This window comes from Bipolaris maydis (assembly GCF_028858645.1).
Source record: "Bipolaris maydis strain C4 unplaced genomic scaffold PSV08scaffold_6, whole genome shotgun sequence".
NCBI classification, from domain to species: Eukaryota; Fungi; Ascomycota; class Dothideomycetes; order Pleosporales; family Pleosporaceae; genus Bipolaris; species Bipolaris maydis.
In genome coordinates this window covers 626912-640097 of record NW_027093862.1, presented here as the reverse complement: position 1 = coordinate 640097, position 13186 = coordinate 626912, and the positions used below count along the sequence as shown (strand labels likewise).

The following is a 13186-nucleotide window of genomic DNA, read 5'->3' as shown; positions in this document are numbered from 1 at the left end:
AAAAAGTACTTGGTTATTGGATACTACGTTTTCGGGCAGTTGAGGTTACACACACACACACACAAGAGGGGCATATATAGGGGAAGTGTTAGTGGGGGGGGTAAACATGTATACAAAACCGAGCCAAAGAATCTCTGATTTTTAAAAAAAAAAAAGGGGGCCCTTGTTTTACGAAAGAATATCAAAGAATTCTACGGGGTGAAAAAGTATGGGAGGGAGAGAGGTTCTGGTGTTTGTATTCGTGGTTCCACACCCCCCCCCCCCCCCCACCCACCCACCCACTACTAGGCGGGAGGATCGGACACTAGTTTCGGATCCTAGTACCCGGATTTTGATAGTTATGGTTGTTGTGTCAGTATACCTGGACCGGTTTTTACAGGTTTTGGGATCTATAACTTTCTCTTTTGCTAGGTCCCATGACTAAGGGCTGGTGGTGAGCTTTACTGCTAGCGTCTTTTTTTTAAGTGAATGTTTGCGTAGCGATTATGGTGGAGGTTGTGCAATATATATATATATATATATATTATTTTGGAGCGGGGGGAAGGGAGAGAAGATAATGGAGTTTTAACAAATATTAAATCTGTATTGTTGTGGACTGATAAGTAAGATTGTTGTAAAAATAAAGATACATGTAAGAATGTAAGAATCAAATCTATCCATGCTTATATCGTTATTGCTTCTGGTCCTGCCATCAGACTTTGACCCGCCATTACTGATGGTCATCTCTTAGTTCTGCGATGCTTGTTACTTTTTGGCGTGGACGTCCTTGGGCCTTTTGCTTTTCCAATCACTTGTCATGGAGAGAAACTTTTCCTGCTACTTGTAACATATAGCCTGTAGTTCGATAGTACGCTGGCTGCATGTTTTAGTGTGAGTTGTAATTAATTTTTTTGTGGTAGATTTATATTTAAATTTGACGACACTTACTTGCACTTGTTCTACAAAAAAAACTCCACGTTGGTGTTGAAAGGGGAACCGCGGTAGTTACTACCGGGATATTAAAGGCCTTCTTTTTGCACTATCTAGCCGCGAATTTTTTGCATGTATTCATCCGCTTGGGCGGCGTACACGCATTTCTTGCGGATAGTAGCACCGTATTTATAGAAGATAAACGGGAGAGGGAGGCACGCTACAGCAAGGAATGCCGGGATTGAGGAAGCCCAATGAATACCTAGTTCTGTTAGTCCCTAAAGTATGATTTGCTCAGATGTATCTTACCTAGACTAGAGTACATCTGCGTAGTAAAGAGAGGGAAGGCTGCACCAAAGGCTGAACGAAGGGTATTGTTGGCCGCTAAAGCTGAAGCTGCAAAGATCGTGTATGCATCGATAAGGTAGTTCATGATACTCAACAAGATCATCACTATACCAAAACCAAATGGTATTCCAGCTGTTGCACTTGTTGCCCATGGGAGAGATGGAGAATTCGTCCAGGCAAACCAGAAAAGACCGATTGGCAGAGCAATACCGCCAACCATAGCTGGCGGTAATCGATCTTCGGGTGCAGCAAATCCGGAGGCCGACCTTTTCATGCATTGAATATAACGCTTGTTTTCGTAGAAAACGGTGTAGGCCATTGCACCCATCATACCAATGGCTATTCCAATGAAAGGAAGACCACTGATGCCTGCATTCCATCCGCGGCCTAAGCGGTAAACAATAGGGTAGGCTGCGAAAAACATATAAAGTGTGCCATATACAATAGCCCTTTTGACTTGTAAGCTTGAGAGAACGACAATGGTGCCTAGAACACTCACGCGTATAGAGACAAAAGAAAGACGATAGGCTCGCGGAAAAGCAGCATCCATGGTCGTTTCGTGCCTACCAAGATGGCCTCACCAAGCGAAATCCTATTTCGTTCGGCGTCCGCTATCGAAACGTACACTTTGCTCGTCATCTTCGACAGGTTTTGTGCTCTTTTCCTGAGCAGAACAGGCGCATAGGTCTCCGGTACGACGGCAATATTAACAAAGAATAGAACCCCAGAGAAGATAGCTATTACTCCTTGAATCCATCTCCAACCCTCAGTCATTCCTAAAAAGCCTCCGACGATAGGTCCGATAACAGGTCCCATTGTTGGGGCAGCAGTGAAAATAGTCATTGCTAGACCGCGCTGCCGCGCTGGAAAGAGGTCTGCAATGACACCGCCCCCATTTGTTAGCGGACTAGATCCAAATCCACTTGCGAAGAACCGAAGAATAAGGAGAGTCCAGATGTTTTGTGATCCAGCTGCACCGGCACTGAAAGCAACAAAGGCAAGGAAGGTCCCGAAGAAAACAGGCTGCCGACCGTATAATTCTGAAAAGGGCGCCCAAAGGAGAGGCCCACAGGCAAACCCCAGAACAAACAAGGACAATCCGAGCGTGGCGACTTCTCCGCTGACACGGAACTCAGCTCTGATTTCCTCGATACCTGGCCATCCTCAAGTCAGCCTGTTTACTAACGAAGTTTTCTTCTTCTTCTTCTTCTTCTTCTTCTCTACGTTGGGTTCACATTACCTCCAGAATATGCAGAAGAGGCAAGAGAAATAGAAAGGGTTGCGAAGCCCATGCAAACGGTGAGAATCCACTTGTGGACGCTTGACCACTCCATGGGATTTCGTGGATCATTCTCTATCCACTCAACAATATAAGGGTCTTCTGTAGTACCCGCGCCCCGATAGCTCCACTCGGCAATTTCCCGGGTAACAAACCCCGGCTCAAGAATCATCTTCCAATGCGGGATTCTTTGACTTTCAAGCTTGGAATCCTCCTCATGACTCTTCGTACTGGAAAACATTATGGCTCTATGTAGGACTGAGTAGTGTGGCGGAGCGTGGGGTCGTACTTAGAAATGGAAGATGTCATAGTAGCTTGGCTAGCTTTAAATACAGGAAGGCCTCGGAACTGATGATTAATCATCGGATCTTCAAGATGTAGCGACCCGCCGGAGGGTCAACATGGTTGCTTCCGAATCCGGAGGGTCGGTTGTAACAAGCCCGAATGAAGAATCTTTGTTTACTAGTTATGTATGTCACTCATCGGAATAGATTATACGAGTTTAAGCGTCGGTGGCCCGTTCATGTCTAGAGTGTGTTAACTACGCCGTGTTATGCTTCGCCTGTCTGCTTGGCTTTCATATGTCCGATCGGTTTATACCTTCAGAGTCTGCAAAAAGTAAGCACTAGGCAGATCAGTTGTCAGTATAGAACTATTGTGGACCTGATAGTGGTCTTTCGACGCTCAGCATAGGAATGAATCTACTTATCGTCTGCCAGTCACGGACTCTCAACTGCCGCTTACTGGTTGTTCTGGGCACTGGGAGTCTGGAACTCTCATGGAGATGATAAGAAGAAGTCTGGGATGATAAGGCTTGTGCGTCGTCTCTGGCACTGGTTGCTGCGAGTGAGCTGGTTGCGCTACGGACATCTCTGCGTAGGGCCGACTCGACATGCATCCAAGAATACCAAAAACACGCTTACAAGATTAGACTTTTGGCAGAAAAAACGCATTCAATACATCATGTAATCATATATTCATCCGTTGATCTATTCAATCAACAGGCTCAGAAGGAATCCCCCACTCATTCTCCTCTTCCTGGCCTTCTCCATCCTCTTCCCCAACCCACCCCATGCCCCCCTCCACAACCTCAAACCGCTCCAAAAGCCCAACATCCCATCCCTGAAACTTCTTTGCCGTCGGCGGCAACAACCGCTGACTCTGCCGTAACGCTTGATCCAACTCGTCGTACAAATCTTTGGAAAACTCGACGTCCTCTATACTCGCGCTCTCGGCGTCACCGGGTCGCAGCGGCTCCCAGGTTTGTCTTTTGTAGAAGATTTTCATGCAGCGAGTGGGATCGAAGCGGTTGGGGGAGGGGATGGAGGAGGAGAAGAGGAGGTCTGGGGTGAAGACCCATATAAGGATGGAGGGTGTGGGTTCTACTATGTTGGTTGAGGGAGGGGCAGGAGTGTGGATGTGGAATTTGCGGACTGCGGTGTTTTCGATGAGGTAGAGCAGACGGGCTGAGATCCATTTTCGGGGGGAGTAGAAGTAAGATGGGATATTGGAAAGTTTGGAAGTCAGGGTTAAGCGCCATTTGTGGATGCGCCAGCCGTTTGTGAGGGGATCACGGGTGCCGAGGGGTTGGGTACAGTGTTTACAGAGGATTGGGTGCGGTCTTTCTTCTTCCTTGTTCTCTTCGGCTGATAGCTACGAAGTGTTAGAACCACACAAAGAAGAAAAAGGATATCGACAAGTATGAAGAAAGGGCATGTAGCCTTGGGCTAAACCTGTCAATCCCAATGGTCAAAGGGTATAGAGACAGTGAAACGCCAGGCCGCTGTCTACACGAGAGCGGCAACCCATCAACCTCGAGAGGAGAGGGTACATCCGGAACCGGGAGACTGTGTATGAGCCTGTTGCTCTGGGGCGCTTGTATCGACGATAGTGCCACGAAAAAAAAGGCTATATCGCCTTCTTTGCGCCCCGACGCGCGTGCAGTGAATTAACAACATACGGGCGCGCGAATCAAGAAAGGCAGAAGAAAGCTGTGGGCTTACCTGCGCGCCCTCGCAATCAGATTCCGCAAGGAGGAAGCTTGCCAGATCCACAAAGCCTACCCCTTCCTTGGCCTGCAGACGGTTGGCAGCCGCGTAGCCCTTCTGTCCAATCGCATGTTCATGCGTGTGATTGTGTAAATGATGCTCATCTGGTTTGTGACAGTGCCAGAAATCCATCATCTCAGCCCAATTCTCATTAGGCAAATCTTTCCACTGCTGAATCTTTCCCTTTGGCACAACAACGCCCTCGCAGGTCTTGCATAGTATCTCTGTATCCTCTGCGCCGTTCAGCGAGGCACCGTCCCAAGGCACAATGTTAGCCTGTCGGTCTTGGCGTTGCAGAGCACCCAAAAGATCACTTCCTTCCTTCTCTTCCATTTGTAGGCGTAGCGTCAGCTCTTTGCTTGGAGGACGCGGTGGTAATTCGAGTGCGGCATCGCCAGCACCCTTGACATTAATCGGCAGACGTATTGTCGCTGACTCTCCCTCATGCGACACGGTGATGTAGGAGCCATCTGCGGACAGCTTCGCGTCTGTCTGCCGCGAGTGATTTGTGCGCAGCGACGCGAACAGCGTTACCGTACGGATATGCAGCAAGAGCTCGGCGTACAGTGTTATCGACGTTTCGTTGGGCAACATGGGGCGCGCATTATCCTCGTCGCTCTGTAGCAGATTCGGGGCGTGAACCTTGGTGGGTTCCGGCGCAGGCTTGGGATTCATCAGGTCTTTGAGCGCTTCAGGAGACAGACCGAGCGCTTCGTATGCCGACTCGGGAAGTAGCGGGCGCGACATACTTCGTAATTGGGCTCCATAGTGGCGGGGATGGACGTGGGGTTGCTAGTAGGTCAATGAGCTTGCGCGCGACAGAGTTTACTTAACCAAGACAAGAGTGGGTCCGCCTGGGAGATTCTAACTACATTCAGCCTTCCTGATGCATCTTGCGCGGAGCCATACGGCGCAATTATATGTATTAAATACTACTTCTGCTGCATGCAATCATGCTATCAACTATGACATGAAATTAAATTTACTCAACCATGTTGCTCAGGACTTCTTTCAGCCTATCCAAACCGCATCTACTGTCCCTTCTTCTCCCCTGCCTTCTTTTCCTGCTCCAAGATGTATTGCACACCTCTCTTTATACCCTCGTCAAGATCAACAAGCGGCTCATATCCCAGCCGCTGCCTTGCCTTGTTGATGTTGTGGTATTTGGACATGCTACTGTACTTTACTTGAGCCCGGGTCAGGTTTGGTTTCTTGCCCATGAGCCAGAACACATTCTCCAAGACCGCGCCAATGGCCCATGCAAAGTCAGCGCTGAGATGCCAGACGCTGCTCAGGGGCACGCGGTCACCTGCCTCATGCCAGACCTTGCGGGCAAAGTCCCAGAAGTAGACAGGCTGGCCATTGGTGATGAAGAAGGCCTCACCATCCACACGCTCTGTGTCTAGAGGGATGGTGGGCAGAACTTTGTGGGTATGAAGGAGAGCCAGAACAGCGAGGACGTGACCGTGAGCGACATTCTCAACATATGTAAAGTCGAACAAATTTGTGTTATCGCCGACCTGGAACTTTGTTTGTCCTTTGCGGCATGCGGCGACCATCTTGGGAAGCAATTGAACGTCGCCCTCGCCGAAGATGCCTGCAGGACGGATAGCGCAGGTCAGGAAGTTTTCGGGGTTGCGGTTCGCTTGGAGTACGGCGGTCTCTGCATAGGCCTACATGTGCGAATTAGCGATGACAAGTAAACAAAGAGTGTCCGCTTACCTTGGTAGTGGTGTAGTACTCGGGCTGGTCAGCGCCAGTGACAAGGGGCCACCTTTCGTCCGCATTGATGAGCTCTGTCCGGGGATCAAGAATCACGCTTGCTGAACTTGTGTAGACAAAGGCCTTGACTCCAGCTTCTTGCGCCGCTTGCAGCAAGACCTTGGTTCCTCCAACATTGACCTTGTCGTGGATTTCAGGCTTCAGGTCGAAGTGTGGAGAGGCTGTGTGAATGACCGCATGGGGCTTGATCTGGGAAAACAGAGCCTTCATTGCGGCAGCATCGGTGATGTCGCCATCGTGATAGGAGACGGTTGGACTGGCATGGCGATTTGAACTGGTCCGCAAATCAAGGACTGCAATCTGTGTTTGTGGGTGACGCTTCACAATGAAGCTGACAATGTGACTGCCCAGGAAGCCGCACCCGCCGACGACGAGGACCTTTCCGAGAGACTGTATTTCTTCCGCACGCGACATTGTGGATGATGTGTGGTAATGGCGAAAGCGACGGTACGGGTATTGAGGTTTGTTTGCGGAGAGAGGTCGGGGATCTATTTCCGCCCAGGGGTATTGCATGGATTGGCAGTCCCCGCATGTTGCTTAGGGTCCGGACGGTCTTAGTCCGGCCATGCTCTACTACACCTGGACGAGTCTTTACAATCTTCAACCCCACATCATTCTTTAAATCATGCTCTTGTAAATGCTCTTCGAGAAGAGAATTTTACCCTGTTCGGAAATGTGAAGCGAAATTTTGCACGCATAGACTTGGCTCGCATCATCTGGCTTTTGTTCAGTGCCTGTAACCCATGTAGATGCATTTACGCGCACATGTGCGCCCATGCAAGAACTCGATGTATTCATGATAAATTGTACCACCATTGGTTAACTAACGCCATATTTCGAGGTGGTCATCTTTCATACTACGATGCCTAGTAGAGCCCACAAACGCCGTATAATGCAAGCCTGGATCAGACTTGGGGTATCATGTAAGATCATAACTAATGCGGTCGGCCGTTAAATCGTCATCCGCATAATCCTCTTTTTACTTAGAAGAAATTTCTATGTCTCGGTCAGCACATGGTCAATAAAGGATAGTTGGCAGACCTACTCAGCGCTGTCTTGCGCGGACCGTCTCAAGCGGCGGTTGTAGAGCTTTTTGTCTTCTGGACTTCCCCAGAAAAGCTTTGCAGCCTCGGGATTCACCAGCGTGCGTGGGTCGTACGCAGGCGATTCCTCCTCAATAGCTGCAATGATAGCCTCAATGTGGGATCGCATATCATCTTTGCGAGCAGCGTCGTAACAGAGGATACCGTCGGGAGACACGCGATGGTGGTATAGAATTGGTGTCTCGAACCTGACTCTAGGTAGGACATCTGGAAACTTGGGGCTGATGTACAGCCTGATCCTGAACATGCCTCCGTCGAGGTTTGTCATTGGCCGACCAAAGAGTACTAGCTGCCATACGAATGGATTCTTGTCGACCAAGTCGAGGTCCAATGCGATCGCGTCTTGCTTCTTGTATTTCTCGACAATCTGTTCGTATTGGCGCTGAAGGTTATTCGCAATGCTCATCTCTTTCCTAACGGCCGACATGCCTTCCAAGGCCCAAGATTCCATTTCCTTATTGAGTGTCTCAAAGATCTTGACGAGACGCTCCCGAAGAGACGTGTATTGGAAAACACCTTCCATGGTATTTCCTGGGCCTTCGAATGGCATCTTCTCAAAGCGATCTCCATCCTTGTTCTGCTTGACCGCTTCGTCTACCCGAGTGAGATAGGACTGATAGTACCACAGAAAACGTCGCTTGCAGAGATCCTTGAAAGGTTCGAACGGCGCATCGTCTCTGTTGGATTGATAGTCTTCTTCAGCATTGTAGATTGTCACACCAGGTCTCTGTCGGTTGATGCCTAAGTATTCCTCAAGCCGTTCAACAACAGATATACGGAGAGACTCATGCCGAATCTTGTCCACGTATGCCTCTTGGTTCTTTTTATCGTAGTCGGAGTTTGCGTCTTCAAAACCGGGCTCGTTCTCGTACGGGTTGCCAGACATGAGGCTCTGGATGGAGATCAGGATTGACTCGAGGCCTTGTGCAGATGACCACTCTTCGCCACGCTCGCCACGCCATGTACTGGATCATGTAAGTTTTGGAACAGGTAGAGAACGTGATTTTGCTGACCCAAGAATTGACAGGCACACCTTTCCGCCTGCATAGATGTTGGGATTAAAGCGCGTGCGCCCGCCATTTGTAGTTATGGCTGTCACGCTCGGCGCTTTGGTTGGGTAGTCTCGAGTGAACTTGACGGCAAATTCGAAGAAGCCAAACTCGTATGGGGTATCAGGCGGGCCTATGATGAGTGCCCGCACATGGCGCACATCGATGTCGCGGCAGGCGACCGCTATTGAGAGATCGGATCCGCGCTGAATCTCGCCCAATTCACGGGTGATTCTGAGAATGCACTGATTCGACATGGTCCCGTGGCAACGTCTCTGCTAGGGTCTCGTACGTGTGTAGGTTGTGCGGGCTGGAGGCGCGGGGTTGGTGGGCTTAGTGACGGCCTAGAGGAGACAGCTGATCGAACGGTCTGGAAGTCGTTATTGGGCAAAGTGACTGACAGCCGACAAGCAGTCGCTCAGGCACCTCTAGGCTACCGTATCGGCAGTCAAATGCGCAATTCCGGCACGATTCAACAGCCTCGTGGGTTCGTCTGCTCGACTTCGCGACGGGGGTGGAGTTGTGGTTTAGAAGAAAGTGAGGAGAGAACAAAGTACTATGTGGGCGACCTTGTACTCCCAGTCGACAACAGTGAAAGAACTTGCAGGAAGACCGTAGATCGTTATGGTGTCAAGGCAGGCATGGGTAACGGAGCCCTAGTAGCTCGGGTTGCAGGGAGATGCATGCGGAGGGGCAGAATCCGTCACCGCTCACGGAACCCAAGCCGCAACACCACGCTCTAATTGTCGCGATAGCTAGCAGATAAGGCTGCGTCTGCAACATGTATGCCTCAGGACTTGTATCATAGTGTTATAGCTAACGGTCACAGGGTTGTCTTTGCGCTCTTCATAATAAGCAAGTCGGGCGGCCTCGTCTACAACCGCGAGTTTCATACGGGCATGAACAAGCTTACCAGCAATGACTACCTTATGCTTGCTGGGTCCTTCCATGGGTCAGCCCTATTACAAGCGCAATCATGGCTCTGCTGACCCCACTCCAGCATGCACGCCATAACCGCCCAACTCTCTCCTGTCCCACCCGCTCGCCCACCCCCTCCCTCAACCACTACCCCAAATCTGCAAACCTTCCCTGTCCGTGCTACCGGTATCGAAGTACTCGAGAGCTCCCACTTCCGCATCCAATGCTTCCAAACACAAACCGGAGTAAAGTTTCTACTCTTCACCGAGCCGCAACAGCCAAACGTGGACACAATGATAAAGAAGATATACGAATTGTATGCCGACTATGTAATGAAGAATCCATTCTACACCGTGGAAATGCCCATCCGATGCGACAAGTTCGATCGAGGGTTGGATGGATTTGTGAAGGTGAGAGGGTGAGGGCAGCACAGTCTGCAAGACAGGACATGACGATCGCGGAATGAGGGGCTGGCCATGGCATGTTGCCGTAATAGATATACATGGCCATATAGGAAGCGCCCAGCTTGCACGCCCATTTTTGCATATATAGTGTGCATCAAGGAGCGCGGCGATTGTGGAAAGACTGTTGAGCTTGAGAGCAGCGACTTCAAAGACAGACGACTCTCAATGGCTCCTGCAGTTGCAACAGACGTCGACGTCATTGAAGCGTCGTTTGGATAGGGATAGCCGGACTCGAGAAACACGAGTCATCAATAAACAAGACACATGACCATGTCAGGTTAAACAGACTGGCAGAGTCATTATTTGTTTCATTCATCCATCTGTGTCGGATGTGGTAGACACTAGCTCTAGTCATACAGTAGACGCCGTAGATGCTTTGCCCGATATAAAGGCTCTATACGGAAGCTATGCCAAACGCACCTTGACGCCGTGCCACGCTTACTCTGGCTCATGCTGTGTCCATCTTGTCTGGGTCATCGTCCTTTTTGTTCTTGCTTCCACTTCCACTAGGCTGGCCCTGATCATCTAGCAATGGTTGCTTCTCATCGCCCTCAGCAACTGGCTCTAGCTCCGACTTGCCCTCCGCAGCCTCCTTTGCCTTCTTGTCCTTCTCCTGTCGTGCCTTCTCTTCTTCGAAAGACATTCTGAGCGCAAGTGCAAGTTCCGGATCGACCGACGGATCTACGCCGAACTCGAAGTCGTTGCCGCCCGATGCACCGCCGCCACCACCTCCAGAACCGCCCTCGCCTCCAGCGTTAGACGCGCCCTCTCCGCCGACAATGGGTGTAGTAATCAAAGAATCGCTGAGTAGGTTTGCGCTGGGTGGAATGATGGCTAGGTAGGAGCCTTCAGCGCTCTGTACGTTGTCGCTGAAGGCCTGGAGTTTCCGCGTGGTGTCGTCACTGAGTTCGCCGAACGCGATGATATCAATGCTAATACCGCTCTTCTTCATCTTCTTTGCCAACTTGACCAGATTCTTCTCCTCTTCCTCGATAGGACTGCAGTTGAATATGACTATTCTCTGCTTCTGTGACTTGTTCTGCCTGTGCTTGAGAGCCAGCTGCGCGACCTAGTCAGAAGTGACCTCTTCCAATGTTGTAGGGAAACGTACCGCCGCCACGTTGATGCCGGTGACGAAATGTGAGCTACCCTTTATCTTTGTCCTGTGCAGTCCATCAAGCACCTTGCCAATGTCCGTTGTCAGAGTCGTGAGGATCTCCGGAGTGTTGCCTCCCATGCTCATCAAACCCACAGAAGACTCTGGGTTTGCTCCAGTCTTCGCGGAGAAGATCATGTTGACAGCATCCTGTTGCGCTTCCCATCGCGAGGGTACATAATCGCCGTTTCGACTAGCTTCGCTGTTGTCAACACTGCGAAGGTTAGTAAGGAAGGCACATCTGGGGTTTGGAGGCAAACGTACACTATCATGGAGGCTTCTAACACCATCTTGAATGTGATTTGTCCTAGGTGTCGAAGTGATAGTTTGGGGTAGTTGATTAGATCGACGGTTACGGTATGCTGCTGAGCTTAGGTCGCCGCAGCGGAGACCGGAGGCTGGCGAGCAAACCCCCGACGTCACGTGGAGACGAGAGACAGCGGGAGACCGTGCGCGACTATACTAGAAGAAATGACTCGTATTTCGATGCAGATAATCGAAACCTTACTCATGTGTTTTGAGATATCGTGAATTGCGCGCCCTGCTGTGCAGCGCTGTGTTGCAGTCATTTTGTTGGAAGTGACTCATTGGGTGTTCGAAGAGGCTTCAATATCTTAATTATTATTCTACATCGTGTGCAGGCTGGAGGCGGCTGGCAACCTTGGCGTGGGTATAAGTACAAAAGCCTCGCCTACTGTCCATCCTTCCTTCCTCTACCATCCCACACCAGATTCAGAAGCCGCAGCCAACACCACCCACAACCACATCAGAAGAGCCCAAAAACTCTTCCAGCTGTTTCAAAAAGTACTGGATAGCCTTGCGGCGTTTTTCTTCACCTTCTATCTGCCCTTGCATTGTCAGCGTCGCGGCCGAATACGCGTTGTTTACTCTCTGGACACAGCACCTGAAGGACCCAACCTCAATCGCAGTGACGACGCCAAAGCTTCTTAGGACTACCCAAAGATATCTTCGAGACTCTAAGGGGTTTCCTGAAAACTTCTCTTTATACCCGTTACTGCCATCAACCTGGTGACTGTTCACGCGTCACTCCCACCATCACCATGAACAATATCGCCAGCGGACTTACGGCTGAGGCCAAGGCCAATATGCTTGCAAACCTCCAAATCGAACTCAACTCGCGCATTGAGAAGCTACGAGCCCAATGCGAGGCTCAGTGCGCCAGTATGCAGTCGCGCCTCGAGCGACGCGTCAACCGCATTCCGATCGTGACGCGCCAAACCACACTTGCCAACCTTCTCAAGGCGTCAGCACCAGTACAACCTATCACCGCGCCTGCCCCACCAACCAAGGTCACAACAACTACCGCCACCACAACAACAGCAACTACCACTACTGCCGCCACCAAGAAGACAGCCGGTACTGGCACTGCTGGTCGCAAACCCCGCAATGCTGTACCCAGCGCGCCTTCTTCACGACCCGCATCCTCCCCAGAAGTGCGCATCAAGTCGACTTCCAACCCCAAGACTACCAAGACTGTCCCCACATACGCCAAAGCAACCAAGACGGCCCGAGCAAAGAAGCGCAGCAGCGACGAAATGTCTGGCGAGGACAAGGAAAACTCTGAACTGCCTGTGCCCAAGAAGCGCACTAGAAATGTTGCTCCCAAGGCCGCAACTGAGAAGACTGAGAAGGCGGAGAAGACGGCGACAGGCACCACACGTTCGACCCGGGCTGGATCTCGCACCAAGCCTACGAGCGGCGGCCATGTACTCTCTCCCAAGACCAATGCAGCCAACGCGCGCAAGCCCGCTCCTGCTGCACGTAGCGTCCGCCCCCGGTAGCGCCCTTAGACGGACATGGTTACGCACAGCATTGGTTAATTTTGGCGTTTGATGATGATGATACCCCCTCTCTTTTTTTTAAAATGGCATCTGGGCGGCGCTTTTTCAAAGTTTTTGATTGTTTTGTTTTTTGTTTTTTTTTCCTGGATTTTTTGAATATCCGGTTTTTGTTCCACTAGGACTTTCACATCATCCTGATCGAGTTTCGGCAATTTGTTTTCTCTTCGCCCTTGGCTTGAATGAAGGAATGTTTTTCCCCCCGTTCGAGTTCCAGCCGCCCGCAAGGGAAGGCTCTCACGGGAGGGGGAAGTTCCGGAACACAGCCGGG

The 13186-nt window shown here is 50.6% G+C and overlaps 5 protein-coding genes across 5 annotated transcripts; 2 read left to right on the top strand and 3 right to left on the bottom strand.

The window, feature by feature from the left end:
- Positions 1 to 1022: 1022 nt before the first annotated feature.
- Positions 1023 to 2777, bottom strand: PSV08DRAFT_389408 (major facilitator superfamily domain-containing protein; the record flags this gene model as incomplete). The annotated part of the gene is made up of 4 exons (XM_014225851.1): positions 1023 to 1177; positions 1225 to 1706; positions 1757 to 2411; positions 2498 to 2777. The coding sequence occupies 4 exons, from the start codon at positions 2775 to 2777 to the stop codon at positions 1023 to 1025; spliced, it is 1572 nt and encodes a 523-aa protein (XP_014081326.1).
- Positions 2778 to 3529: 752 nt separating this feature from the next.
- On the bottom strand, positions 3530 to 8775 carry PSV08DRAFT_370655 (HECT-like ubiquitin-conjugating enzyme-binding-domain-containing protein; the record flags this gene model as incomplete). Its single annotated transcript, XM_014225849.2, has 7 exons — positions 3530 to 4189; positions 4540 to 5332; positions 5620 to 6257; positions 6307 to 6756; position 7029; positions 7412 to 8434; positions 8483 to 8775. 7 exons carry the CDS (start codon positions 8773 to 8775, stop codon positions 3530 to 3532), a joined length of 3858 nt encoding a protein of 1285 aa, XP_014081324.2.
- A 496-nt stretch (positions 8776 to 9271) lies between these two features.
- Positions 9272 to 9935, top strand: PSV08DRAFT_201231 (Sybindin-like protein). Its single transcript, XM_014225847.2, has 3 exons — positions 9272 to 9301; positions 9348 to 9470; positions 9519 to 9935. Coding segments are annotated over exons 1-3 (465 nt in total). The 5' UTR covers positions 9272 to 9299; the 3' UTR covers positions 9859 to 9935.
- Positions 9919 to 11400, bottom strand: PSV08DRAFT_201229 (uncharacterized protein). Its single transcript, XM_014225846.1, has 3 exons — positions 11321 to 11400; positions 11012 to 11270; positions 9919 to 10960 (listed from the first exon to the last, which is right to left on the bottom strand). Exons 1-3 carry the CDS (start codon positions 11344 to 11346, stop codon positions 10349 to 10351), a joined length of 897 nt encoding a protein of 298 aa, XP_014081321.1. The 5' UTR covers positions 11347 to 11400; the 3' UTR covers positions 9919 to 10348.
- A 715-nt stretch (positions 11401 to 12115) lies between these two features.
- PSV08DRAFT_389400 (uncharacterized protein) lies at positions 12116 to 12874 on the top strand (the record flags this gene model as incomplete). Its single annotated transcript, XM_014225845.2, has 1 exon — positions 12116 to 12874. A coding segment is annotated over one exon (743 nt), but the record flags the coding sequence as incomplete, so codon positions are not given.
- Positions 12875 to 13186: the final 312 nt, after the last annotated feature.